The sequence below is a fragment of the Anabas testudineus genome, chromosome 22 (genome assembly GCF_900324465.2).
Source record: "Anabas testudineus chromosome 22, fAnaTes1.2, whole genome shotgun sequence".
Taxonomy (NCBI): Eukaryota; Metazoa; Chordata; class Actinopteri; order Anabantiformes; family Anabantidae; genus Anabas; species Anabas testudineus.
In genome coordinates, this window is record NC_046630.1 from 10,815,583 (window position 1) to 10,843,219 (window position 27,637).

The following is a 27,637-nucleotide window of genomic DNA, read 5'->3' on the forward strand; positions in this document are numbered from 1 at the left end:
TTCATTACAGGACCTGCTACATAGATTTTCTATTTTAAAATCACTTTTTCTTTTGAAAATGCTCTAACAATTACCAAAATCCTTAATTAAAGGGTCAACAGGTCATCTTATCGTCTACTTAGTAACTTCTCAGGAGCTTTTAATCCCATCACATGGTTCTTCCTCACACTACACTACAACAAAGTCCATTTGGGGGCTTTCATAGAGCCTTTGTTGTAATAGTCCATCCCTTTAAATTTCAGCAGTATATTCCTTTGCTTTTGTTTAGGATCTTAAACTTTCTTATTTGTGTTGTTTTTCACAGGATCTGAAAAAGCCCTTTGACAAAGCATGGAAGGACTACGAAACAAAAGTGTAAGAAGCTAAGTATACTGTATCTAATAAACAGCTCTAAGCACAAGTAGACATTTGATGCTTTTAGTTCACTTGTTCACTTGCTGAGGAAATGCTTGTAGATTTTAGTATTTATAGGTTTTAAGTTTAGACGTATAACATCTGTGAGACAGTGTGTTAACCTGAAGGTGTTGTCATGTCTCTGTCTGCCTCGTCTTGACTAACCACTCTATCACTATAACCTCCCCTTCTGATTATCTGTCCACACCTCCCTGATAATGTGAATAACTCTCACTGTCACCTTTTTCCACCTCTACACTGAGACTCCATTGTGATCGTGCATGCAAAGAACACATGATTATTTTTTTTATAGCACTTTCATATATTTTCCAAGCTGCAAAGGACATTCTTTACTGAAAGGGTAATACATCTTCTCTCCAAGCCGTTTTGATCAGACAGTACAGACTTTGTTCTGACATCAAGAGTTCAGCCGGATGCTATGTGACTGTTCCTCTCCATCCCAACTTATTCTTATGATTTGACTCTATTGATGGAAAACCAAGGCCGTTAATAGAGTCCAGTTTTCTGCCAAAATGGAAAACCACCCAAACATATCCTGCCGCTCTTCTTGTCTCTTCTTTATCCTCTGGTCATGTCTCTCTCTGCTGTCTGCTATCAGGATAACAGACCGTCTTCATATTCACAGACATACAGAAAGATTATTTGGTCTTGACACAGCCTTGATGTTTGATTTTCCCTAATTTGATTTGCATCCAGCACCCAGAGTTTGAGTTCTGTTTGGGGCTCATCTCACTTTGAATGCTGTTAAGTCAGGAAGCAGTTAAGTTTATTGTTAAATTGAATGACCAAACTAGGTTATTCTTCCTAAATTTAGGTGCACAACACATGTAGGAAGGCCTCAAATCTTGTATCTTGAGCTTTGTTTCCTAGTTTGTGACTCTCTTCCTGAACTGACAGTATTAAAAGTGAACGGATTCTCTGCCTCATCATTGGTTGAACAACTCGGTTTGGCTGGCGGCCAAACAGCCAGGCTAACCTGTGTCTCTCTATTAGTCACAGCCCTGATGATGCTGTAATGCTGTCAAGGCTGAAGATTCATGTGCTGACAGAGGCCAGCAGAATAGTTTCAGTGAAATAAAATCTGGCACGCTCACACAGGCAAAATAGCACGTTTATGACCAAAACTGAAGGCTGTCGAAATTTATTTTTATTGTCCCTGAGGTTGTTCATCTTAAATTCTCCAACCAGGTTGACGGTGGTAGAGACACACTGCTTACTCTTTTTTTTTATTTTGAGTAAAATTAGAGGAACTGGTTTTAACAGTGTATTTTCCCACCATGACTCAGTTTCTGCTTGTAGCTCATTAAACAAACAAGCCTCGAGTCAAGGTTAGCATTTGATCACACTATTACATTAAGTAATCTTGTGAACATGCCAGATTTTATTTTATTTCTTTACATGCTGCCTACATTACTGTGAATTTTAACATAATATTAACATAGTTTGCTCAGTGTGGCTCAAGTCTGAAACTCAGTAAGTAAATCCAAATCACCTTGCTTGAAGGCCACTAGATATTTACTGTGCTGCATCAAGAATACAGAAGAATTGACTTGATGTGGTGGTATGTCTTTCACCGAGCTGCAGGTACATAACACAGCTCAACAGAGGGTGGTGAAGTTTGTTTTATTGCACGTGAACCAGACTGGACAACTCACAAACCACAATCAGTCACAGAAACCAACACACAAGCGAACAAACTGCTGCATCCTTTTTGTAGAAGATATGCTGTCAGAAACGCAGCATATGGAAAAGAATGCCCTTGTTGCATGGATTGGTGCCTCCCCTCTTTTATGTGAAGTGTTTTTCTGATTGCCTATGGGACAAAAAATCAGCCCTGAATACTGTCTGCCAGACATTATAGGATGTAAACCATTTATTTCATCAGACCTACAGTAAATTAGATTTTGCTAACAAACTTTATGCTAATGATGGGAAAGTTGACACCTTCCAGAAGCACAGATGGTGTTAGTGCAGTTTAACCCGTCTCCTGACAGTTCAGATACTCTCGCATTTAAACTAACAGGTCATTTTAATCTCTGCGGAATCTGTGCAGTTAACCTGATGTGTCTCTTGTGCTGACACAAAGTACTTTAATGTGTTTGCTTCATTATATCTCAAATCTGGCAAGGAAAAGAGATTAAATGGTTTAAAACTACTGTGCATCTAGTGTAGTTGTTGGATATAGGCAAACATCAGTGTTGATGTCTCCTCTGGGTGAAATGCAGTGGTTCCCTCATCAGAATACTAAAAGAAAAAAAACAATTGACTGAATGTGAAATACCTTAATTCTAAAAGGACTGCTTACGAGACACACTGATATTACTGTTACAGCATAAATCTTAAAAATCCCAATCATTTCCAATCTTAAAAGTCATCATCTCCAGTCTATTTCAGTTCATTTGCTAGAATAGGAGCATAAGGGCAGCTAGATTCCCTTATTTAGCTATTATTTTAAGCTAGGCAGTAACAGGGCTGATTTTTGTTTGTTTGTTTGTTTGTTTATATGCGTGTGTTTGGTGCTAACATGAATGTACTGTCTGCAATTTGAAATCTGTGATGCTACTTTCTGGCAGCACCAAGATAGAGAAGGAGAAGAAGGAGCATGCAAGGCAGCATGGGATGATCAGGACAGAAATCAGCGGAGCAGAAATTGCTGAAGAGATGGAGAAGGAGAGGAGATTCTTTCAACTACAGATGTGTGAGGTTAGTCAGAAAAATAATTAGTATGATTTGCATTGTAATTTGACTAATTAAAGTGCTTTAATAAAAAAATTATTATAAAACAAGTTTTATTCTAGAATAATGAATTTACCTCTTGCAGTTAGGAGGGATTGAGCATATAACACGTAGGCATAGTTTAAAACTTGTTAAGCGTCTGTAAAACCTGTTGGAATACTAATCTAACATTACATTCACTATCTTTGGTCTGTGTTGTTAATATGTGTGTGTGTGTGTGTGTATGTATATATGTGTGTGTATATACTTCAAAGTAAAAAATCTTTCAAGTGAAGCTTCATTAAAGCAGAACATCAAAAAACAGCACAGACTACAGAGAATGAATGAGATGAAAGAGATGTATATGTTTAAGATGGAGCACAAGTTGTCTTCCCCTCTGGCTGAACCCTGTCTGTGGATCTATGCTGAATGTGTTTACAGTATCTCCTCAAAGTCAACGAGATCAAAATCAAGAAAGGGGTGGACCTGCTGCAGAATCTCATCAAGTACTTCCACGCTCAGTGCAAGTAAGACATACTGTAAATATACAAAACATTTTCTCCAGTTTAGTTCAGTGTTACTCTGCACTTGACTTGTTGGGAAATGTGCAGAGTCAGAGTTTTGCTTATTTGTGATTATCTAGCTTGAAAAATGCTAATGCTGAATCACTAATGCGCTCCTTGTTCAGTTTCTTTCAGGATGGTTTGAAAGCTGTTGACAACCTGAAGCCTTCCATAGAGAAACTGGCCACAGATCTGCACACGGTCAGAACACCAGCAGCACTGTTTCTCTTAACTCTTACATGTTTTCTGCCTCTGTTTTAAACTTTATGTATGTTCTTCATGTTCTTTCTCTCCTGTTTTCTCAAACTCTCCTTTACAACAGATAAAGCAGGTGCAGGATGAGGAGAGGAAGCAGCTGACTCAGTTACGAGATGTCCTCAAATCAGCACTACAGGTTGAGCAGAAGGAGGTAACACACGCACACACACACACACACACACACACACACACACACTACACACACACACACACAAACACAGCACTGAAGGTCCTCTATGACCTTTCAATGTCAAAGTGCATGTCAAATATCATGATTTCAGGTTATATGCAATATATTAACCTGCATCTTTTTTCAGTAAGCATGTTGACAGGGAAAACAAACTCACCCAGGAATCAAATGTACTAGTTAGTAAATGCAGGACTCACTCAGGGTTGGGGTTTTCACAGTGTTTCATGCAATTTACGCAGCACGTCTAAATTAATTTCTTCTGAAGACCATCTTAAATCAGTCTTAAGCTGCTAACCCCAGCCCTGTGCTTAGTGAGCTACTGAATATGCTGCAAAACCTCAAGGTCTCACCTGCAGAATGTTTTCTTCTCTCCTCCACTGCCTCCGTCTTTTGTGAAACAAGTCTAGGAGAGTAAGTGGAATTCTTGACAAAACGTGTTTCCCTTTCTCATTGTGGTGTCATTTCAGTTTTAGAGCTCGATCGGTGGTTTTGCTTTGTTTTCTTTTATGGCAGCAGATCGTTTGTGTGTTTGTTCACATATGACATTGTCACGAGTCAGTGCTTCAGTTCATTGCAGTTGTGCTGCTAAAAAAAATGTTTATAATCCTGTTATCTGTGCGTCTGCTGATAACGGCAATAAAATCATTAAAGGACAATTAATGCAGGCCTTCAGGAGCTGTCTTCTGGGTTTCCCACACTGTTTCCAGGCAGGAAATGACATAATTTGCACAATACCATGGCCTTTGTTTGACCCGGTTTGGAAAGTTGCTGTCACATTGCAGCCACTTAAATAATTAATTTAAATTAAATCTAGTTATGGCTTTATTCCATATATATATGATCTTTTTATTCTGATAACTTGCAGTTTACTGATGAGACTAAAATGCTAATGAAGCAGGTTTTCATTCCAGTAGTGTGAAAGCTGCTCTCATTTTCACTTCTCCTTTATGTGTACAAAATGATTCAGACTCACAGCAGCAGTCTTCCTATTGTTGTCCATTCCTGTGTTGAAAGTCTCAGAGGAACAGGCGACTTACTGTAAAAACTGAGTGTAAATCAGAGCAATTTAACACTTCAGTGGCATTTCAGGTCAGTGTGGTTTAGCACTAAATCCTAAATCCAGCTCCTGCCTTCCTGTTTTTATTTATTCATTTTTATATTTATTTCTATTATATATTCATATGTTATATATTTTAATTTGTGGAATAATCCTGATGTGTCATTTTTGTTTTTCTGTGTGTTACCTCAGGATTCACAGGCGCGGCAGAGCACCACCTACAGCCTGCACCAGCCACAGGGGAACAAGGAGCACGGTACAGAGCGCAGTGGGTACCTTTACAAGAAAAGTGATGGGTGAGTTTTTAAAAGAACAAATGTACTCCTATATAATGTGTGTTGAAGTGTTGAGTTTAAGGCAAAACACAAGTCTGGACAGACATAAGTGTAAAACTATTTGTAATGTGCTTTTTTAGAAAATCATAACTGTGTCTTCTTTAGGAATTCAGTCTTCAGTTTGTTACTGTATATGTGACATGATAATGATTTCTGTGTGTTGCAGGTTGAGGAAAGTTTGGCAAAAGAGAAAATGCACGGCAAAGAATGGATATCTCACTATCTCACATGGCACAGTAAGCAAACGATAACACAGTTTAACCTCTGCTCTAAGAAAACATGACACACATTTCAACTTTTGTACATGCTTTATGTTGGTGCCCTGGCTGTAGACCATCTCTATTGTTGGTCATTGAATTTGCCATGAATACATTAATAGTGCGCAGCAGAGATCCCAGGCCAAAGTCTCATATTAAGATTCTTCTCACACCGCTGCCTTAACTGAGTCTCACTTAACTCTGTTCGTTCCCATATAAAGATTTAACTCTGGCCCAGCCAACTTCCCTCAACAACACTGTTCATCTCACTCGCAGCAGATTATCAGATGTTTCGTTTGGCCCGAGCAGCAGTCAGATATAGTTAAACGCAACATGCGGACTCATTTGTGTTGTTTTTACTCCACACTCCCTTCCTGTCTGTGCTTCTTCTCTTTCTCTCTGACAGGCTAATCGACCGCCAGCTAAACTCAACCTGCTCACCTGCCAGGTGAAACACAATCCTGAAGAAAAGAGGAGTTTTGACCTCATATCCCGTATGTTCAGTCTTTTCTTTATGCACTCCGCTACATTATTTTTTTACTTCATAGCCCCTCTGTTTTATCTTTTTGTTTCTACCCTCTACAGACCACGTTTTCCCTCTTTTATTTTTTTTTTTCCATTCAGTGGTTGTTGTACTCTAATGCCTCTTTTTAATTAGCTCAATTCCAGAAGGCTTAAATTGGATTGCAAATGTTTTACTATTAGCGAGCGGCAGCAAGCTAAACAGCTGATGTTAATAAATATATTTTAGCACATTCATCACACCTAAACTTTCAGTCTCAATGCTAGAATGACACAACAGCAAACAAAAGACTGGAAGGATTAGCCAAATCAACAAAGACTGACATACACTATAACACAAGGTTTATATAGAATCAGTGGCTCAATGCTTCTTCTAATTCATTTACCAATAGAGAGCTGACAGGAAATAAGGGCTAGGAAGAAAACTGGAGAACAACAGCATGCAAGAGATATTATAGTTTGTGGTAATTTAAGGTTTGGCCAGTTTTTCCACAAAGAAGAGATACTGATGTTGAGTTGGAAGAGGCTAAGCTTACGTCCCTGGAGACACAACATAATTTAAGTTGCTTTGGACACTCTGGTGTAAAAATAGTCCTGTCTCCCTGGTTATTAGTAAGTGTTTCACATCTGAAGACAGAAACAAGAGCTAAGAGAGTTTTCCTTGTTGTTCTCTGCTCAGCAGTTCACCCCCAGTCTGACCCGTCAGTGAGATACTTTAGTGCCCTCAGGAGGAAATTGCTCTGTGCTTTTACTTCACTTCTCACTCCTCTGTGATTAATGCCGTCTTCTCTCTCCTTTCCTTTTTCTCTCCTTTGTTCTGCCATTCATTTATTTTTATTTTTTTTATTTTAGATGACAGAACGTATCACTTTCAAGCTGAGGACGACCAGGACTGTCAGATGTAAGTGTGCTTGTGTATGTGTGTTTATCACCTACTCTACGTTCCACACATTTCCTATTTCACACCCACTCAGACACTTGGGCTTGTCTTTATCTTACACCTCCTGTCCATTAACTGCCTTTTACTCCAGTCTCATTTATCTCCCTTTGGGTTTAAGTCCCTCCCTTTTCCTCTCATTCCTTTCTGCTTCAGCTGCTCCCATTCCTACCTCTCAACCTACTTTCCTCCTCCTCTTCGTACATCTTCTCCTTCTCTGTCATTATTCTCATTTCTGTCTGCCTGACTCATGTCTCCTCTGTGCCCCTCCTGTCTCCTGTCCTCCAGCTGGATATCAGTGCTACAGAACAGTAAGGAGGAGGCCTTGAATCAGGCCTTTAAAGGGGACCAGCATGTTGGTGAGAACAACATCGTGCAGGAGCTGACCAAGGCCATCCTTGGAGAAGTCAAGAGGATGACGGGAAATGACGTGTGTTGTGACTGCGGAGCGCCCAGTGAGTGGCAAAGACTGAAACAAATTAAGATCAAAACACATTTTATGATCTTCAAACACCAGATGATCAAAAGGAGGTGTTTTTTTTTTTTGCATCCAAACTGCATCTCAAATTTACCTTATGTTATTGTTGACATTTTCCAGAGCATACCATGAGTCTTCTTAGCAGCAATTATCATTCAGTTATCACTACAGATAAACCTGCACAGACTCAATGAGATGGTAAACTACAGTAGTTAGTAGTTTAATTTTTGTGTCATTACACTTGTAGCATGATTATTGCTGAATCATTACAAGCACAAGACAGTTATTTCAGTTCAATTCAGTTACCATCAGATATCATATTAATATGACCTGGAAATGACTGTTTTTTTTTTAATATATATATTTACATAAATGTGGAGAGACCTACTATCAGCAAACATTATGTAACCAGTTGACCTGCTCCAATATTCTTGGCGTTATCTGTGAGGAGCCAGGATATTAGCATGTGTGTTCATGTTTGCGTCTGCGTGTTCACATGCTGGAGACGGTGTACTAAAACATGGATGCCTTCTCCAAACCACTTTACCACTATAGCTGTTGCAACTATATTCTTACCACAAAATGCAGTAATTATGGTAATAAACCTACCATGGTACAAGTGGTTTGAGTTGGCAGAGGTGCATACTAAACAATTATATTTGCATTGCAGAACTGTTTAATAAAATAGAACTTTTACTGTTTTACTAACAGGTGGATGGACGTCTTTTCAGTGTAATGTACATGCTTCAGTTTGCAGTAGGAGGTTTTGCAGAGATGTTGACGGTGATATTTTGTTGTTGCACCACCTGTTTGTCGCACAGCAACTGGAGACAATATGTGTCGCATTTCCAAACTGAGAGTTGTGCTGTGTACATTTCATGCATGATGCCACAGGAGCAACTTCCTTAATTATTTAAATCTCCTGACATGGGGATAGGATTAGCCAGGATCTAACAGTTATTATACACAGTTCTGTGGTTGGAAATTGAGAAATCCTGGCAAAAGGCTAATGTACTTTCAAGAGGTGATGATTTTAAAGGCACAGAAAACCCTTCAAGTTCTGGCTTGCTGACATTGTCAAAATATTAGGCAATGATATGTTATAAGCAAACTTTAAGACTACAATAAATAAATAAACAGAAATAATTAGCTGTGTGGAAGGTAGTACGTCATTGTAAAAACTCTGCTATCCTGGAAAGTGATAGCATTGGTTTAGATACATTAGAGCATATAAATTACAAACTGTGGTTGCTGTGGTTTGTGGTTTGCATGTTATAGGAACTAGAACATGCAAAACCGCAGTTATGATCTTAGTTAAGGCTGTAGCTCAGACTGGTTTCAGCATTTTTCAAACTGGATTCTCTCAATTTATGGAGATTGAGACACTGTTGGAGTCTTAAGTCTTTTTTTTCTAGTCCTATTAATTTTTTCCAGATCTTTATCCAGTATGTATCCACATACTGTATTGACATACTCACAGACACACTATCTATATTTTGTCTTGGTCACTTTCCTCTGACATTCTGTCCTGTGAGATAGTAAAAAGCCCTTCAGGCAGCTATTAAATTTCCAGGCCCCACAGCTTTTCACAAGGACACATCAAAGTTGGCTCACGTGCTACAGAAATTACTTTTTGCGTTAGTGCTTTCTTTGCTGCAGGATAATGTGTCAACCATATTCATTGCTTTATTTCTTCCATTTTTTTGACAGTCTTCTCTCTCTCTCTCTCTTCCAGACCCGACATGGCTGTCAACCAACCTGGGCATCCTCACCTGCATCGAGTGTTCAGGGATCCACAGGGAGCTCGGAGTCCACTACTCCAGAATTCAGTCACTCACTCTGGATGTGCTTAGTACCTCAGAGCTCTTGGTAAATACGTTTGATACCTGTTTTCTCCCTGAATCACCTCACGTCCCCCGTTTTGAGTCATTTCATTGTATGGATTTTCCATACAGATCTCTCTGGAGGTTTTTAGGCAGGGAATATTGGAAAAGAGGAGAGGTCAGGGACTGACGAGCAAGGGATAATGAGGTGGACTGAGAGACAATAAATCAAGACAGGAGTTGAAACTGAGGAGAAGAACGGACAATAGCATCACCCTTTGGCCTCATTCTCCTCCTCCCCAAGACTTCGGGAAATCTCGGAATAGCTGAGATTTCGCTTGGCTTTTCTAATCACTGTTTGGTGGAGAGATTTACTGCCCGTGGGACAGTCTGGATTAAATGCTTCCAGTCATGATTGCTTTCCTTGGTGTTAAGACGCCAGTCATGTTAGCCACAATCAGACGGGCGTTGTGCAGTCTATAAGGCTCCACATGCACAATTTAGTCTGTGCCGCGTCCTGACGGAGGTGTGAGTTGAACTGATAACTTTGAAATTAATAGACGAGGTGGAGAAAAGGGGATATAACTAGTTTTAATTTGTGTGTGTGTCTGTGTATGTGTTTGTGTGTGTGTGTTCTCCACAGCTGGCCAAGAATGTGGGGAATGCAGGCTTTAATGAAATCATGGAGGCTTGTTTAAGTGCTGAAAATGTGGTGAAACCCAACCCAGCGAGTGACATGTAAGTCACCCCTGCAATTCTCTCCTCCACGCTCCATCTCTCTCCATCCCCCGTCTCACCTCTCTCTCTCTCTCCTCCACTTTTCCTGCCTTCTCACTTGTCTCGCATTACACTCTGCCACAGCCAATCGACAGCTGCACCTTGCACCTTGATGTGACATATTAACACGTTTTACTAAACAGATTTTCTCATTAGTATAATGGGCAAATTACTGATCTTATCTGGCATTTTAAGTTTTACTCAGCCTTTTATTAATATTGATGTGTTAGATTATGTTCTTATGACAGCAGGGAAATTGTTCTGTTGATGGTTAGACCACAGTAATTGTACATAGTTAGTACTATCCCCAGATTTTACTGCTTCAGCATCTGTTTTAATGTATAGCCACACAATCACGTAAAGGCCGCAGATTATGCAAGAATCTACCAGCTGCAATCGAACATCTGTGTCCTCGTGTCCTCTACCAGGCAGGCGAGGAAAGACTTCATCACAGCCAAGTACACGGAGAAGCGTTTTGCCAGGAAGAAATGTTCTGATGCGCCGTCTCGACTCCACACCCTCTGTGACGCAGTGAAGGCTCGAGATATTTTCTCTCTCATCCAGGTCTATGCTGAGGGAGTGGACCTCATGGAGCCCATACCACTGGCCAACGGACATGTCAGTGCACAAAATAATCAAACTGTGACATTGAAACCTTACACCAGGGTTTTTCTACAAAGCGTTTGATTTCTTATTCATAACGTGCTGTTGTATTTTTTTTTTCTCGTAATTCTCTACGACCACCTCATATTCCCATGGGGTTTTATGCAAATTTTTTTTTTTTTTTTCCAGGAGCAAGGAGAGACAGCCCTTCATCTCGCAGTCAGACTGGTGGATAGAACATCGCTTCACATTGTCGACTTTCTCACTCAGAACAGGTACGGATAGCAAAACAGGAAACAGAATAGCGTTAAATGGTGCCACATATTTCACAACCACTAAATTAAAACATAGAATCAAGCTTATTTTTAGACATTGAGTGGAGGGTCTGAGGAGGAGAAGCCAGTGTTGCCTCCAGTGTTGGGGTTTAAACTTTTCCCCTCTCTCTGTCTTTGTCCCTCGGCAGCTTGAATTTGGATAAGCAGACAGCTAAAGGCAGCACAGCGCTACACTACTGCTGTCTCACCGACAACAGCGAGTGTCTGAAACTGCTGCTGCGGGGAAAGGCCTCCATAGAGATTGGTAAGGAACCACACCAGCAACGGACTGTCACCAACACAGCCAGATAATGGATACAGAGAGGAGGAGGATAGAGAGTTGTTCAGTGTGGGAATCAGTCTAATTACACATTTCTCATTTCACCGTGAAAAGAGATTGTGTGTTCGTGCTTATGTGACATGTGTATACACCAGTGATTATATGTTTTCTTGTTTTCCCTGCCAGCTAACGAGGCCGGGGAGACACCCCTGGATATCGCTCGGAGGCTCAAACACCTACAGTGTGAAGAGCTGGTGAGTTTACTGTGTTTAGACCTGGCTTATGCTCGCAAATATGGCCACTTCCTGAAACAATGTCTTTCACCTGTGTTCATACGTATGTGGATTTGTTTGTGTGTATAGTTAAACCAAGCGCTGGCAGGGAAATTCAATGCCCACGTCCACGTTGAGTATGAATGGTGTCTGCAGCACGAAGACTTGGATGAGAGTGACGAAGACCTGGATGAGAAGGTGACAGACAGCTTTGTATTGATGATAACAATAACAATCCCTTATTTCCTGTATCTAGATTTCAAAAATAAGGTAATATACAAATGATTGAAGAAAGAAAAGCTTAGCCCAGAAAAAGAACATCCTGAAGAGCCCTCTGGTGGGCTCATGCAAAGATGTATTTTCGTCAGAATTCAGGGTAAGAAAATTCCCTAAATGCTGATCTTCACTGGCTGCAAGGAAATTGGTTTGCTCAGTTGTGGTCTTAGTGCATATGAGCTCACAGCATTGGTTTTAGAGCACATTATTTTATGATTGGCTCATTTTTTAGTTACAATCTTAGGTTACGTAACCACATATCTCACATCCACACATGCATATTCTTCCTTTGGCCCACTCTGACCCTGTGCTGCTCCTCCAGCCCAGCCCTCATCGCAGAGACGAGCGCCCAGTCAGCTGCTACACCCCAAGCAGTAACTCCCACCTCCAGTCCAACCTGGGCTCTGGAGCCCGTGATGCCGCCAGCCTCGCCAAAGACAAGCCGCGTGCCTACATGCCCAACCTGGTCAACAATGAGACATATGGCACCATCCTCAACACCAGCCCACCTCAGTCCTCCACCATGTCTGCTCCACCATTGCCCCCAAGGAACCTGGGTGAGCTCAGACACTGTAGCATCAGATAGGAGAGGCACTTAGTTAACAATATTCATAGGTACATCTAATTTAGAAATCTGATTTAGATAAATACAGGATGTCATATCACTTTCCTTTTGAACTGCTAAACCTGTTGACCTTTCTGACCTGAACCTGACCTCTTTCTTGTATGTGGATATTTCTGAAATGCACAATAGAGGAACAACCTTATTTGGATTCAGTGTCTCTGTTGGCCCTGTATCACTTGTTTCCAAGGCCTTTATTTTAATTACTCTCTGGTTCAGAGTGACATTTTGACCTATTTTAATACCACAGATGTCTCTGGCTACTGAAGCAGGACAAAGTCACATTGCAGACAGATGGATGGGCTGTTTTTCCAGAAAGTTGTTGACCTCTGGACTAGGGGAAGTTGGCCCTGTAAATCCTAATGGTCTCAAAAGGTTCTCTAAAGGGGATTTCTCTTCATTTTGCAAAGTGGTTTGGAATAGCAAACTTTACTAATTTAATGAAAAAGAAAGGAGATTAAAATTATTTGATGGAAATCAATGGAAAACCTTTACTGATAAAAATAGTTTTATGTGCTGCTCATTATTGTTCTTTAGGCCAACAGACTCATGACAAGTTCACCACCGTCAGTCTTTAATAACATTAGTAGTTGTCTGGATCCCTGCCAAAGAGCATAGGACAAACAAACAGCTGTGTTGCCCACTTCATCTTGCCTCAGCCCCCATTCTGCACATTCCCTCTTCCTATGAAGTGTCACTCTCACTTACACTCAAATAGAAATTACTTGTAAAGTGGACGCTAGTTCTGGCAAAGTGCAGTGCATTCTCTCTCGCTCTTCCCTCTTCATAATCTCCCCTTCTTCTCTGGCTCTCTCCCTCAGTCCAGATATCCAGTCTGGGAGGGCTCAACCAGTCCTCAGCGTCCAGCAGCTGGAAGCCTGGTTCTTTAGACCTTGTTGGACGACAAAGGTCGTCCTCAGACCCCCCTAACATGCACCCTCCTGTCCCACCTATGAGACTCATCTCAACTGGAGGTACTAGACCTGTTCCTTCTCGTCAGACTGGACGGTTCCCAGAGTGAAAAAGCTTGTTAGCCTTATCTATAGAGTCCAGTTCAGTCTGTACAAAACTCATTAACTTAAAAATGTGTGTAGCAATTTTCTGCACAAATAATACATAATAACTGTGGACAAGGTGCAAAAATATGCAACAGCAGAAAAAAAACTGTCAAGAAAATTAAACAGACAACATCAACTTGTCTGTCACTGTGTTTTCCAGCTCTGGTTCCTCCTCCTGTGGCAAAGATGGAAGCTCTGAACATACAACCCAAGTCGGGGCAGGGTCCACTGGGATCTCGAGGAGTGCCCCCAAAATCTCCTGCAGGGTAAAACTATCAAATCATATGCACTGTATTTGTTCACATCTCAAACTATTTCTCAGATTCCCTGCTTGTGAAACTAAAACATCAACATGTGGCCAGATTTAATTCACTGGTCTTTTTCCAGCTCACTGACCCAGCAAAGGAAACAATAGATTTATATAATTCACTCCACTTATTCAAGGACATCATGCACTATCCTGGGGTTGTGTATCTTGCTGTTGTGTATGCCTGTCTTGTAATGTGCTGATTGTTTCCCATAAGGTTCGAGCTCACCCGCTTCATTAGCTTCCAGGCGAAACTGCATTGAGCTAGACGAGCAATAACTCTCCTCCACAGTCGCCCTTTTGTGTTTTTACCTCCCACAGGGCTGCAATAAATCGGCTGCTTATGACTAGAGCTAAGTTTATGAGAATATGTTTTTGTGTTCAGTGATATATGCTTTTTTTTTTTTTTTTCATTTTGCAGCAATGATAAAAGCTTCAGCAGAGGACCTCTGAATCGAACAGAGTCTATCGAGAGACCAGGTGAGTAAACAGATAAGAGACAAAATATCAATTCTTGCTTAATCTGTGTCTGTCCCGTGTTCACAAAGTTTCACACAGTTTTACTATCTGTCAGATCCTGTTTTTTTTTTCTGTGGAAAAGTGGAGTGTTTTGTTGTCATTGTGATATAATTTCCTCTTCCTGTTCCAGCTAAGGAAGTGCCAGGATGCCCCCAGAACTCTGTAGGTCAGTCTCTGCCTCCAGCCCCTATGCCGAGGAAGACCTACCCAGTGAGTCCCACATTCTTCCTCTCATTATCATCTGTGTATTGTAGATTGTAAAATGCTTATTCATTGATATTATTGTAATGATTTTTTGGCTGCAAATTTTACAACTCATGGTTTGTAGGGTTTTTAGTGTTGTGCAGTTCCCTTCACTACACTTCAGATCAGCCTATTGTCTCAGTGTTTCCAGTGTCTGCTTGTGCAGTAAATTTCCTTCCTGTAGTTTCACTTGGTGCTCAGGCAGAGAGAGAGAGAGAGAGAGAGAGAGAGAGAGCGCGCTTCCTTTCTCATGTTCTTAGTTTTCTTTTCGTGTCCTTAAGGTTGAAAATTAGTTTTTAGTCTACAGTTGCAAAGAACAGTAACATTTCCCTAATTTGTCAGTCAGTAGAGAGTCTTGAAATTATTATAGGAATTTTCTGTCTTCATTTTGTGGCCCAGTGTCACAGATGAGTCAATTCTAGAGGTATAGCCCAAAATATGTTTGCATGTCCTCACTACACTCCGAATAAACACCCTCCATCCTCAATTCTGAAAAAGAAAAACTTACAAATCAACTTTAGTGGAGGGAAAAAATGAATAATAAATGAAAATGAGAGAAAACTTAGTCATTGCAAAACAGACAGAACAGCAAGAGCTTTCTCTCTGTCTGTGTGACTTGGCCTTAGTTCCCAATAATAAAAATAAACATTAGTATGATATAAACAAAAAAGAAAGAACACCTTTTTTTTTTTTTAGTTTAATTCAGTATTTTCTTTATATTTTCCTCATATTTTTTTTTCTCCACACAAACACGTACATAAACTAATATATTAGTATATAAACGTAAATAAAAAAACATTTATATGTCTGTCAACTTATATGTCTTGTCCTTTTCTCAGAAGCAGAGACCAAAGAGAGTGAAAGCCATCTACAACTGCATAGCCGACAACCCAGACGAGCTGACCTTCTCTGAGGGCGAGGTGATCGTTGTGGATGGAGAGGAGGACCAGGAGTGGTGGGTGAGTATCTCTCATGCTGTAGATTGGATGTGCGGGCGTGTTTATTACTTTCACACGAGCTCAGATTAAAGTACAAAACACTTCCAACCCATGTCCCACTCTGGTCTCATTTCATGTGGATGTCAGTGTGCTCTGTAACCATGGTGCCCGAAAGCAAAAAAAAGCCATGAGCTCATTCTGGCTCACACCTCCTCACCCCCTCCTCCTCTGTGTCGTCCTCCTTTTTTTTCCCCCCTCCGGCTGTTTCTTCCTCTGTGGAGCCTCTTGTGTGAACGTTGACCAGCTGCAACTTGTTTTCCTCTGATCCACCTCTGCAGAAATGACCGTATTTAGTCACTCTCTCCCCGTGTCCCTGCATGGACCCAGAGTCCCCGGAGGTCCCCGCCATGCTTCCTCTCTGTCTTGGATGCAGCAGTGTTATCACTCTTTTTAATACTGACGTGAAAGAGCAGTAATGAGGCATCACAAACAATCACTGTGGGGTTTTATTTGAAAGCTCATTTATCTAGAAATGACTCAAACTACCAGGTTTCATTTTGAGTTTCTTCGTATAAAAATACAATGAGGGGTTAAAAAATTACGAAGGCGTGTTTTATTGTTTGTAGAAGTTGTTTGTAACACGGTTTATTTGCTGTGGGTTCAGTTCAGATTATGTCAACACATTACTTTTTCTGTTTTGTCTTTTGCTCATTGGCCTGTCATGTTAGCCTTGCACTGTATAAACACCTTTTTTGGATCCGAAACATGTCATAGCTTTTTATTTTCAGGTGTAGAAGACGTTAAAAATGACTTAAATGGAGATAATAAGTTCTCTCTCTTCTTTATCGTCCAAGGTAATAATGTTGTGGAAAAGTAATTTTAAATGTATCCCAGAGGTGTTTGTTGTGATGTAGCCTTTTATAGTGGGTTTACTACACGTGTGTTGTTTAGTTGTTGTTTGGTAGCGGTGGATGTTGTGAAAATGAAAATGCACATTTATAAGACTAACATATCGTTACAGCAAGAGCTTATTATACATAAGTAAAAACACATTTACTTAATTTAAGTAAAAACGTGTTGTAATAACAGAACTTTATGATTTATAGCAACTCAACAGTCCAAACCGAGCACTAGTAAAGTCACACATCTAAACAGATTCAATACGGATCTTATGTCTTAGTCCTGTTTGTTAGTTTTTGTGGTGTTTTAGGGTTGTGTATGCTTTAGATCATTTATTTAGTTAAAATCAGCCAAATACCTAGAACTTAGAGGCCCAGTCAACTAACGTTTAAGGTATTCTGTTGTGTGTCTCTGTCTTCCTCCTTTACAGCTGGGACACATCGAAGGCGATCCACTGAGAAGAGGAGCCTTCCCTGTTACATTCGTGCACTTCATCGTGGACTGAAGGTTCTCAGAAAAGGCCCCAGGATGCAGCTTACCTCCTTCACCTGTCGGTGTCTGCCAGCCAGCACAACACCACCGTCTTCCCCCATGCTCTATGTCGTCGTCATCATCAGATCCTGTTTCTTCTTCTTCATCCTCACCGTCATCCTGAGTGAGCTTATTGAAGTGTCATTGCTCTTTTGTCACCTTGGCTGCAACTTGTGCCAGAATGTCTGGGAGTCATCGAGGACTCACGGGACTGTGTGTGGTTTTAATGCTTGCTCTTAATGTTTCTGACAAAGACTCAAAGATTAAAAAACAAACAAAAAACAAAACAATGATTGTAGTAAATGACCTCTCACAATAAATGCACTTTCCTTTGTCTTTATCCTTGTTACAACATAAGACGTGACATAATGAAGGTTATATGTACAGTATTCATTTTGTGCGTTTTCCTTTCGGCTGTATTGTACAGTCGATTCTTGAAGTGAGAGTACTGATAGACTACAGCAATGTATTTCTTCTTACTAGCAACTGTAAATGTGAACGTAGTCAACATGCTTACATTCCACCTTTTGTGCATGAGCAAATTTTAAAAGCCCATCTGCTGCTAGGTGCTTCTTTCCAACTCTGTAGTAGTCCTCCTGCGTGGAGGTTTCCCTTATGGTGCTACGTTAACCCTGGGATATGCTAGGAGCTGCACCCAAGGCAGCGCTCTCCTGCCCGTATTTCAAAGACGGACTGGCATTGAAAGGGATATGCTGCATGTAAAATAGCCTTCAACATACCGCACCTGAAAGAAGCCCCTTTCTCCTGTGTGAGGAATAGAGCTGCGAATGAATTCCACATCATGTTTGTACTATTTTAGAATTATATTCAAAAGCAACACTTCAGTTCTTCCTCCCATGCTGTATTTTGATAAAATGATGACACTGAGTGGAGCTGCAGCAGCCGGTAATTACCTTTATGCTGAATCTGACACCTCAGGCTGTCTTTGCCTGTCATCTGCCTTATTAGAGGAGTAGGAAGTGTGTGTGTGTTTGTGTGTGTGTGTGTGTGTTTGTGTGTTTGTGTGTGTGTGCATGCCTTGTCTGCACAGAATAAGCAGAGAATGAAAGACCATTGAAGAAAGGAAAAAGTGTGGGAATAGATATAAAGTGGGAGTTAGCTGTGACTTTTGTTGCTTCCTCTTGCCTTTTAGACTCACACGTGATTTGTTTCTGTTTATAAAAGAGCTAAATTAAGTTTCCATCTTTGAAACTTTATACAACGAGACATCGAGATGTATACTTCCTACAGCTTAAGCTTCTCATATCTGTATATCTCTAAGGTCACATCATGTAGAAAGGCAAATTTATGTATAACATTGTGAAATAAATATAGAACATCCTATGTAATTAACTTCATTTTCAGTTGCAGAGCAACTTTGTTTGTTCATAATGTTGATATTTACGCATTTAACCAGAACTGAGAGCCTTCCATCTATTTGTTAATGACAAGAGGAGAAGCATGAACTGTAGCAGATACCCTCTCTTTATCGTGTTTAATATTAACTCACTGGAAGATTCAACAGGAAGATTTAATAATCTATTCATGTACATAGTTTTGGTTTTGTTCATATTTAATTGTAAATGTCTTTTAATGCACTGTGGTTATGAGCAGATACATGTAGAACCTCAGCTGGACCTCTGTGTGTGTGTGTGCGTGTGTGTGCTGAAAAACAAATACACTCGCCCACACACAACTGGGAAAATAAACTCATTTCATTTTCATTCGCTGTCTGTGGATCACTGCATCGACTCTTAACTCTATTGTGCAAGTACATGCGACAATGAAACTGGAATAATAAAATATGAAATAACGAAGCTTTGGTCTGTTTCTTAAGGAGCGTTGTGGAGTTTATGATGCATTTGTTTTTTCTGGCAGTACATTGCACAAAACTACAACTACAGTTCATTCTTTTAAGCTGCTAATCAAGTGATGTAGCAAGAGCTCCATCTAATGGGGACATTTCACCATATTTTATAAGTTTCAGTGTGGGGGAGGACCCATAGTTTAGACGTTTCAAATGCACCATTAAAAGCATGACACTAAAAGAAAACAGACAACATACAGTGTAATCAAGACGATATTTACCCAAAGCAAAACATGTTTTCATCTTTGTCGTACCAGATGAAATCTTTAATTTTTTTCCGCACTTTTTCAAATCATTATTAACTGGGCCAAGGTCAAAACAAGGGGGTGGGGGTGAGCATGGTTTTTTAATTATGTGCAAGCGTAAACATAGTTTCCATAAAAGAATGCCGATTAGGAGTCAACAAATCTATGACCTAAATGTAAAGTTGAAAGATGAAATCAAGCATTAAAAAACACATCAATATTTTGGTACCAGGAAGTCTGCAGTGAAAAGGAATTTAAGAAATGGTAAGATTCACCTCACACATGGAACAAAATATAGAGATGGGGCACAGTTCCTGCCTCTTTGTAATGTACCTTTGAGTCAAAAAGTCGAAACAAAACACACAACAATAATCTAACCAGAGAACCAAACTGAAGAATCAAATCTGTGTACCGTGTCACTTCATTGCTAATTAATGTCTCCCATGAATTAGCTTAGTTTACAACATGACGTACCATTTTACATTAAACATTAACAGCTCTGTGTCCCAGAGGTGTTTTCAATGCAGCCATTTCCCTACATCCTAATTTTCCCTTTTGCTCTTCAAAGGAAGACGTGAGGTAAAGGAAACAACTTAAAGGGAAATGATTCACAGCGGCTCTGTCTCAAACGGAGGATAACGCCATGGTGACAGTACCTAACACATTTCAAGCAGGATGAAACCTTCAGCACAAAGGCACGTCCCTCAAGCAAGCTGTTTAAGATAAAGAGGTAAAAGAGGAAAACAGTTGCTAGATTTTTGGCAATTACAGTGGACCTATGGTGGTTCATGCTGTTCCTATAGCAGTTGTTTTAGACCAGCCTCAGGACTTGTCTGACGTCAGAGCGCAGTCAAAAGAAGCTGACAGCACCTTGCAGATAGACTGAGCCTGCTCCTGTTTAGAAGGACAAGAGAAAAAACACCAATCAGTAATATGATACATGACCACTGATAAGTGATAGAGCATTTTTATACTTGGCCACACTCACAGAGCTGCTGCACTGGTACACCCAGATGCTGCACCCTTCTTGTTTTGCATCAGTGGTTTTGAGTGCCAGGAGGTTCTTCCCTGCGCCGAGACCATCATCATAACACAGCATACGCACTATCAGGTAGAGAGGGTGGCGATGCAGCACGTCCTGGCGATTAAAAACATTTGATCTGTTAGCACAAAGTTCTTTCTCATCATTTGAATATGTGGTCAAGAGAGACAATCACCCTCCATCAGTGTGCTCACAGTAGTGAAGGGTGAAATATTTGAGTTGGATTCACAAATGATGCTGTTTTTTTGTGATGAATTCTGCAGATTCTAATCAGTGACTATTTAATCTCTAAGCACCACACTCTATCACTTTTCTAATGCTTTGCTACTCACACACTGGTCCAGTGAGGCCACTTTGACACCGTACTTGGAAACTCCAAGAATCATCTCCTCATCTCCAGGCACAAAGGGCAGTTTTCCATCTTGCTGTAAGAGAAAAAAAAAATCAAAAGCATATTTATTGTGCCACTTATTGTGGACGTCATATCCACTGCAGTCATCCTGGAGAAAACTTGCTACTTGAATTGTGCCTCTGTCTTTCTCCTGCTCTTTACCTGAGCAGTATCAATGTAGTTGATGAGGTCCAGAGGCTCCTGGAGGGTCTTGCTCATGTCAAATTGTAACTTCTCAATGGATCCCACATATTTCACGCGGAACTCAGCACATGTGTCAGATGTGCTGTTACCTATAAACACCCATACAAACAATCAAAGAGGGGCAAGAGGGAAGGTATGACTAAGAGGAGAGGAGTCAAAACTGTGGATTTCAGGAAGGTCATTAGTTGACTGACCTGAGCTCTTTGTGGAGTCTGTATCAAGGCTGGCAACGGTGCTCGATCTGGACAGCCCTCCTAAACTGGAGTCCACTGACTACAGAGAGACATAAGAGGGTGGTTGGGTGAGTAAATCAAGGAGACAGCAGCCTTTTTCTACCAGCTCTGTGTTGGTGTGAGTGTTTTTACCTTGCTCTTGGTGCTGATTTCACTGCTTTGCGAGCTGCTGCTGCTGTGGCGCTTTTTGACCTTCCGAAACATCCTTCACCATGACGACTGCATCTAGCTGAGCTGGACCATCGCAGACCTCACTGTGCGAGACACAGACAGGGCAGCCTTCTCAAGTCTCAACAGAGAGGATGAATAATTGAATGCAGAGCACAGTGTAGTCTGCACTTTTAATAATGGCTGAATGAGGGTGCAGACCTTTAACTACAAAATAATCCTTTAGCATAGCTTAGCATGGCTGTTCCTGTGACAGCTGCACAGCTCGTCACATTATGGCTGTAAGTTAATAAAACTTATACTTTCTTACATCACAATGGTTCAGATTGTGTGTTACATTTGATACTGTAACAACCTTTACTTTTACCTCCATTTGACAGAGTAAACATGAATAGTATATTAAAATATCTCTCTTCTCTTCGTGATGAAAGAGGAGGAAGAGGAGGAGGAGGAGGAAGAGCATCTCCCCCATAACAAATACGATACATAAGGGGGATGGTTACTTTTTTTTTTTTAATCTCATAAATTAAGTAAATAGCTGAAACTAAAACGCTGCATAACAAGCAGGAAACGAAAGAAAGAAAACACTACATCCTAAAAGACAAGTCCATGTTTGAATGATGCCCAACTTACTGCACCCAAGCGTAAAATCTATCCAAACCACATTCATTTCCGCGCTCAAGTTGAACACCTAAGACTTTGTAAAACACAAACACAAACACGGACATGACATAGACACGTCTTACCTCTAGTTTCCTCCGATTTAATGAGAGTAAATGTTCTTTAAAGACGCTTTCTGTTTACCTAGTTGGACTCTTTGGCTTCTCTTTGAGTTTCACAGCCTCCACCCAGCACCGCTTAAAGGGGACGCGACAAAGTGAAAACGCGCGTTTAAGACTAGATATATATCCGAGGACAATATAGATTATATTGGAGCTACGTAGACAATTTTAAATATTTTATATATTTAAACGCGCTGCTGTTTTAATATTGTGAATAATATTGTGAACACACACACAACATGCAACAGACGCCCTTGTTTCTCGCCGGACATATTTTGGCAAACCACCGGAAGCGTTCAGTTCACACGGCCGCCCCCTCTGATTCATTCAGCGAGAAGCTCAATAAGATTTAATATGATAGATTTGTTTTTTATATTTTTGGTTTAACCTGCAACATTGCGCAAAACATGGCTGCAAAACGCAAAGTGGAGGTCATTGTACCCGCTGAGGAAAGTGACCAGCTCCTAATTCGTCCGCTGTGAGTGAATTTGTGTGTTTTTTATACACTTGTGTTATTTGCTTCATGTAACCGTGATAACAAATAAATGTCACATTAGCTTAAAATGCTGTTTCCTCATGTTCAGAGGAGCGGGTCAGGAGGTCGGGAGGTCATGCATCATCCTGGAGTTCAAAGGAAGGAAAATTATGGTAAGAAAGTGTCATGTAAAAAAATATGCACCTGACTCTAGGTTAATTTGCCTGACAATATATTTGCAGTTGTTATTTTCAATTACTGGATTATCTTTGGTGCAATAAGTAGAGTAATATTTGTGTTTTGCAGCTAGACTGTGGCATCCACCCAGGATTGGAAGGAATGGACGCTCTCCCCTACATAGACTTGATCGACCCAGCTGAGATAGACCTACTGCTCATCAGCCAGTGAGTCTTGGCCTGTTTTGGTGTTTTTCTGCACCAGTATCACCAAGAAAACTCCCTTGTTGTTCAGATGTATTAGTTATTTTGATTAGGAACTTGTGATTTGATGTTGATGTGTCTTCTTATTAGTTTCCACCTGGATCACTGTGGAGCCCTGCCCTGGTTCCTCCAGAAGACCAGCTTTAAAGGCAGGACCTTCATGACCCACGCCACCAAGGCCATCTACCGGTGGCTACTGTCAGACTACGTCAAAGTGAGGTAGAAGCAAAAACACTTGTCTTACTAAGAAACACTCTGCTCTCCAGACTTACATTGTAATTTACAGTAATTTTGTTTTTTATTCATTGCAGCAACATATCTGCAGATGACATGCTGTACACTGAGACTGACCTGGAGGAGAGCATGGATAAGATTGAAACCATCAACTTTCACGAGGTCAAGGAGGTGGCTGGAATTAAGTTCTGGTGTTACCACGCTGGGCATGTGCTGGGAGCTGCCATGTTCATGATTGAAATAGCTGGAGTCAAGGTAATGATTCTGACTTGTCTGGTGGCTTTTGACATTTTTGTTTTTGAATAATCTTGTTGCTGCATTATAAATTTTGTTTGCTAAACAAATCCTTTGTCTGTCTGTGTTTCGCACTGAAGCTGCTGTACACAGGAGACTTCTCCCGACAAGAAGACAGGCATCTGATGGCAGCTGAGATCCCCAGTGTCAAACCTGACATTCTTATCATAGTATGACTCTGAATTTAAATAATTGTTGATGAAAGATAGCTTTATGTGATGAAACACATGGTAAATTCAGTTATATTCTTTCCACAGGAGTCGACCTATGGTACCCACATTCATGAAAAGAGGGAGGAGCGAGAAGCTCGCTTCTGTAACACAGTCCATGACATTGTCAACAGAGAAGGCCGTTGTTTGATTCCTGTCTTTGCCTTAGGACGAGCCCAGGAACTGCTGCTCATCCTGGGTGAGAAATATTATTGTATTATTATTCTAACTTTATATTATATTATAATATTGCTCATTGTTAGCCTCCACACTATTATTTATGATCCTTTACCAAAAGAAAGTGCTTCATATTTTTTTGTATGCCTTTCTTTACTTCTACTTGTATACTTGATTGTAGATGAGTATTGGCAGAACCACCCAGAGCTCCATGACATCCCCATCTATTATGCTTCATCCCTGGCTAAGAAGTGCATGGCTGTGTACCAGACCTATGTCAACGCAATGAATGACAAGATTCGCAAAGCCATCAACATCAACAACCCTTTTGTCTTCAAGCATATCAGCAATCTCAAGGTAGAGAAACACAAAAGTTATTTCTAGTAACTAGTACTAATATCTAACTAAATGCGAAAGTAGTTGAATATATGTAACTGTGGTCTCAACTCCTTCCAGAGCATGGATCACTTTGATGACATTGGTCCCAGTGTGGTGATGGCATCTCCAGGTATGATGCAGAGTGGATTGTCCAGAGAGCTCTTTGAGAGCTGGTGCACTGATAAGAGGAACGGGGTCATCATCGCTGGATACTGTGTGGAGGGCACACTTGCCAAGGTTGGTAAATTAATATATTGCACTCATCTGTCTCATCAGAAGTGCATTGATAATATTTAGAATCGTATTTCTATGATATGATTTCTATTATAGCTCTCAGTTTCTTTCAGAAAAGTGTGGTTATTTACAGGTCATCTACATTTATTGTTTATACTCTGCAGCACATCATGTCTGAGCCGGAGGAGATCACCACAATGTCGGGACAGAAGCTGCAGCTGAAGATGTCAGTGGACTACATTTCCTTCTCTGCTCACACAGACTACCAGCAGACCAGCGAGTTCATCAGGGCACTTAAGCCGCCACATGTGGTAAGAAAAAGAAGATGAAGCTGTGAATAACATGCTCTAAGCTTGACTGTAATTGAGGACTGCTTGTTTATTCTCAGATCCTGGTCCATGGGGAGCAGAATGAGATGGCCCGTCTCAAGGCTGCACTGATCAGAGAGTATGAGGATAATGACCAGGTTCATATTGAAGTCCACAACCCCCGTAACACAGAAGCTGTCACCCTCAACTTCAGAGGAGAAAAACTGGCCAAGGTCAGGTAACAGCAGTTTTTTTTCCTCCCTATTAAAAAAAACATTTAATGTGCTGTAAAGAATTAAACCATTTTCCCCATTGCATTATCGTTGATTAGGTGTTTTATTGTGGTTTTTGTGATTAAAAGCTGATGTTCCGTTTAGGTGATGGGCTCCCTGGCTGACAAGAAGTGTGTTCAAGGTCAGAGGGTGTCAGGCATACTGGTGAAGAAAAACTTCAACTACCACATCCTCAATCCCTCAGACTTGTCTAGTAAGTCACCCTAAATTTCCCAAATTCTCCCTCCTAGACCCCTGTGCAGCATGGTGTCATGCAGGGATGTGTCTGTTTTACAGCGTACACAGAGCTGGCCATGAGCACAGTGAAACAGACGCAGGCCATCCCCTTCACTGGACCTTATTCACTGCTTGTCTGCCATCTGAGGAACCTCACTAGTAAGACTGCCATGTTAATTCATTTGCACCGGGCAACTTGGAAACAGCTGTTTTTACTCTCACAAGATATGCACTTACTCTTTCTTTCTTCTCTCTGTGTCAGATGATGTAGAAGAGCTGGATGGAATGGAGAAGAACACTTTGAAGATCTTCAAACACATCACCATGATCCATACAGCCGGCATGGTGCTGCTGGAGGTGAGCAGTCAGGTCACATGATTTATATCCTGTCCTGTGACTGCGGTAAAGCATATATGCAGTAGATAAAGGTGGTTCAAAGCTTAGACCAAAAATATGGGCTTGTAACACAAATAAGGTTTTCAAAAAGACAAATAGATTACTGCCATCCTGTTTCAGTGGATCGCAAACCCTCTGAATGACATGTATGCTGATGCTGTGACCACCGTGGTGCTGGAAGTCCAGTCGAACCCAAAGGCTCAGAAAGGTCAGTTTGACCAACTGTAAACATCTGTTCATGTTGTTAGGGGCAACAAGACTTGACGAAGCCAAGTTCCTGTCTTATTATGACTGAGCAGGCCTAATTCATTGTGTGGTTTTATGAATTTTGTAATTCACTCAATTGATCAAAGTTTTATATATTTAAGTCATGGAGACGCAGAGTACCGTGATGGACATGGATGTGTTCCAATCTCGACTAGAAGTCATGTTACAGTGAGTGCTACAACATACCTATGCTAACATGTGTATGACATTGTTAATATGGGTTTTTGATTAAAATCCTCAAATAAACAGCTAATCTTTGTCGTTTTCTGTCTTCAGGGACATGTTTGGAGAAGAATGTGTGGATTTCAGTGACGGTAAAAACATCTCTGTGACAGTAGATAGGAAGACGGTTCACATTTGCTGTGAAACAAGGGTGAGGAGCTTTTATCCTGTCACACTGATACACAGAATGATGTATTTGTTGCTTTATAGTTTGTTAGTTTTTTTTTTTTTTGCTCTTTGTCATTGACTTTCTCTCCTCTCCTTAGTCTGTGTGCTATGACGATGAATGCACTGAGGACGACTCCCTGAGAGAGATGGTGGAGCTGGCGGTGCAGCGGCTGTATGATGCCCTCAACCCTGTCATCTGAGGACGGAGACAAGCCTGCAGGTCTGCAGACATGTTCATGACAAGCTAGACATTATTATTATTGTTATCTAAGATACAGAAACAAAGAATCCAAATGCTTGTACGAGTGTTCTAAAGACTGGAAACCAGTGACTTGTCTAACTAATTAATTTTACACTACCAGAACAGTGTTTAATTCACCGTCTTTCATACTTCATATTGTTTTCACAATCTTTATTTTATCTATGCCTGGTCTGGATTGATGTAGCTGAAGGCCTCAGCAGCCAATGCTGGTCCCACTTTGTGAATTTATTACGAAAAGAGGAGATCAGCCTTTTACTAATTTATTGATCCAGTGAACCAAGTTCATTTTTTAACCATAGAACCACCAACAGAATGAATAAGCTACATAAATAGCATTTAATCGAGTTTTAATGGTTTTGTTTGGTAATGACAGCACTTTTATTTACTATCTATTCAGTAACTATTTGTATTTAAATGCACCTCATTTTGTCTGACTGCAATTGCCAATGTGCACTAATAGGACAGATTTGTCTTTACTTTTAGCAGTGATGTGAATTTTTAAATGCACTAAATATGTGTACTGTATAATGTTTAAAACCCTTTTAAGTTACTGTACTGAGTTAAGTTAGCAGTTTTTGTGTTTTAAAATTGTTTTAATTAACTTATAATATTCAGATTTACATGTTATTTAAGAATGTCAGTACATATCAACTGAAATGAAAGATCAGAGTAAAAGTCATTTTACTCTGAATGGCACTGGTAACAAAGTCTTTATTTGTTACATTTGTCCAACAGAACCCTTGACGTTTACAATAAATATCACCCAGGGCTTGAATTTCTGATGTCATGTGAATGATAATGGGAGTGACAGACCAACAGTACAGAATACAGATTCCAAAAAAAAGAACAGTGTATCCATATTATGAAAGGTAATGAATACTGTCAGTATTAACGATATAGTTCATAAAATGCCAGTCGGTGAAAAAAATGCCTAAAGTAATAA

The 27,637-nt window shown here is 40.5% G+C and overlaps 3 protein-coding genes across 5 annotated transcripts in view; 2 read left to right on the top strand and 1 right to left on the bottom strand.

The window, feature by feature from the left end:
- asap2a (ArfGAP with SH3 domain, ankyrin repeat and PH domain 2a) overlaps positions 1 to 19,006 on the top strand; it is a 48,006-nt gene extending 29,000 nt beyond the window's left edge. Inside the window, exons 5-28 of one of the 2 annotated variants that reach the window (XM_026339278.1) lie at positions 305 to 354; positions 2,988 to 3,117; positions 3,571 to 3,656; positions 3,818 to 3,893; positions 4,015 to 4,101; positions 5,390 to 5,493; positions 5,699 to 5,768; positions 6,196 to 6,283; positions 7,164 to 7,212; positions 7,537 to 7,703; positions 9,462 to 9,595; positions 10,193 to 10,287; positions 10,755 to 10,944; positions 11,119 to 11,204; positions 11,393 to 11,508; positions 11,710 to 11,777; positions 11,886 to 11,993; positions 12,394 to 12,628; positions 13,515 to 13,667; positions 13,912 to 14,017; positions 14,480 to 14,538; positions 14,708 to 14,787; positions 15,660 to 15,779; positions 17,089 to 19,006. In XM_026339278.1, coding sequence (XP_026195063.1) covers positions 305 to 354; positions 2,988 to 3,117; positions 3,571 to 3,656; positions 3,818 to 3,893; positions 4,015 to 4,101; positions 5,390 to 5,493; positions 5,699 to 5,768; positions 6,196 to 6,283; positions 7,164 to 7,212; positions 7,537 to 7,703; positions 9,462 to 9,595; positions 10,193 to 10,287; positions 10,755 to 10,944; positions 11,119 to 11,204; positions 11,393 to 11,508; positions 11,710 to 11,777; positions 11,886 to 11,993; positions 12,394 to 12,628; positions 13,515 to 13,667; positions 13,912 to 14,017; positions 14,480 to 14,538; positions 14,708 to 14,787; positions 15,660 to 15,779; positions 17,089 to 17,163 — 2,532 coding nt within the window. In that variant the 3' untranslated portion in view covers positions 17,164 to 19,006. The remainder of the gene's footprint in view (positions 1 to 304; positions 355 to 2,987; positions 3,118 to 3,570; positions 3,657 to 3,817; positions 3,894 to 4,014; positions 4,102 to 5,389; positions 5,494 to 5,698; positions 5,769 to 6,195; positions 6,284 to 7,163; positions 7,213 to 7,536; positions 7,704 to 9,461; positions 9,596 to 10,192; positions 10,288 to 10,754; positions 10,945 to 11,118; positions 11,205 to 11,392; positions 11,509 to 11,709; positions 11,778 to 11,885; positions 11,994 to 12,393; positions 12,629 to 13,514; positions 13,668 to 13,911; positions 14,018 to 14,479; positions 14,539 to 14,707; positions 14,788 to 15,659; positions 15,780 to 17,088) is intronic. The other variant, XM_026339279.1, reaches the window with a different exon arrangement.
- A 250-nt stretch (positions 19,007 to 19,256) lies between these two features.
- Positions 19,257 to 22,274, bottom strand: itgb1bp1 (integrin beta 1 binding protein 1). 2 transcript variants are annotated; one of them, XM_026339281.2, is made up of 7 exons: positions 22,144 to 22,274; positions 21,304 to 21,425; positions 21,133 to 21,211; positions 20,897 to 21,027; positions 20,676 to 20,768; positions 20,290 to 20,439; positions 19,257 to 20,195 (listed from the first exon to the last, which is right to left on the bottom strand). In XM_026339281.2, the coding sequence occupies exons 2-7, from the start codon at positions 21,373 to 21,375 to the stop codon at positions 20,124 to 20,126; spliced, it is 597 nt and encodes a 198-aa protein (XP_026195066.1). In that variant the 5' UTR covers positions 21,376 to 21,425; positions 22,144 to 22,274; the 3' UTR covers positions 19,257 to 20,123. The 2 variants fall into 2 exon arrangements, with proteins under 2 accessions (XP_026195066.1, XP_026195065.1); XM_026339280.1 differs by having other exon boundaries at positions 22,086 to 22,271.
- Positions 22,275 to 22,443: 169 nt separating this feature from the next.
- Positions 22,444 to 27,538, top strand: LOC113148660 (cleavage and polyadenylation specificity factor subunit 3). Its single transcript, XM_026340429.1, has 18 exons — positions 22,444 to 22,599; positions 22,706 to 22,769; positions 22,903 to 23,000; positions 23,127 to 23,255; positions 23,348 to 23,525; positions 23,645 to 23,734; positions 23,822 to 23,972; positions 24,132 to 24,307; positions 24,407 to 24,565; positions 24,727 to 24,873; positions 24,951 to 25,103; positions 25,248 to 25,356; positions 25,440 to 25,538; positions 25,642 to 25,736; positions 25,896 to 25,983; positions 26,144 to 26,210; positions 26,319 to 26,415; positions 26,531 to 27,538. The coding sequence occupies exons 1-18, from the start codon at positions 22,529 to 22,531 to the stop codon at positions 26,630 to 26,632; spliced, it is 2,073 nt and encodes a 690-aa protein (XP_026196214.1). The 5' UTR covers positions 22,444 to 22,528; the 3' UTR covers positions 26,633 to 27,538.
- Positions 27,539 to 27,637: the final 99 nt, after the last annotated feature.

Excerpts from the sequence above, each read along its gene's own strand:
- itgb1bp1 (XM_026339281.2), bottom strand. The coding sequence starts at position 21,375 with ATGTTTCGGAAGGTCAAAAAGCGCCACAGCAGCAGCAGCTCGCAAAGC. Across the intron at positions 20,769-20,896 it reads ACTACATTGATACTGCTCAG|CAAGATGGAAAACTGCCCTT; the intron begins GTAAAGAGCAGG and ends TTTCTCTTACAG. Across the intron at positions 20,196-20,289 it reads TGTACCAGTGCAGCAGCTCT|GAGCAGGCTCAGTCTATCTG; the intron begins GTGAGTGTGGCC and ends CCTTCTAAACAG.
- LOC113148660 (XM_026340429.1), top strand. The coding sequence starts at position 22,529 with ATGGCTGCAAAACGCAAAGTGGAGGTCATTGTACCCGCTGAGGAAAGT. Across the intron at positions 22,600-22,705 it reads CAGCTCCTAATTCGTCCGCT|AGGAGCGGGTCAGGAGGTCG; the intron begins GTGAGTGAATTT and ends CCTCATGTTCAG. Across the intron at positions 25,539-25,641 it reads CCATCTGAGGAACCTCACTA|ATGATGTAGAAGAGCTGGAT; the intron begins GTAAGACTGCCA and ends TCTCTGTGTCAG.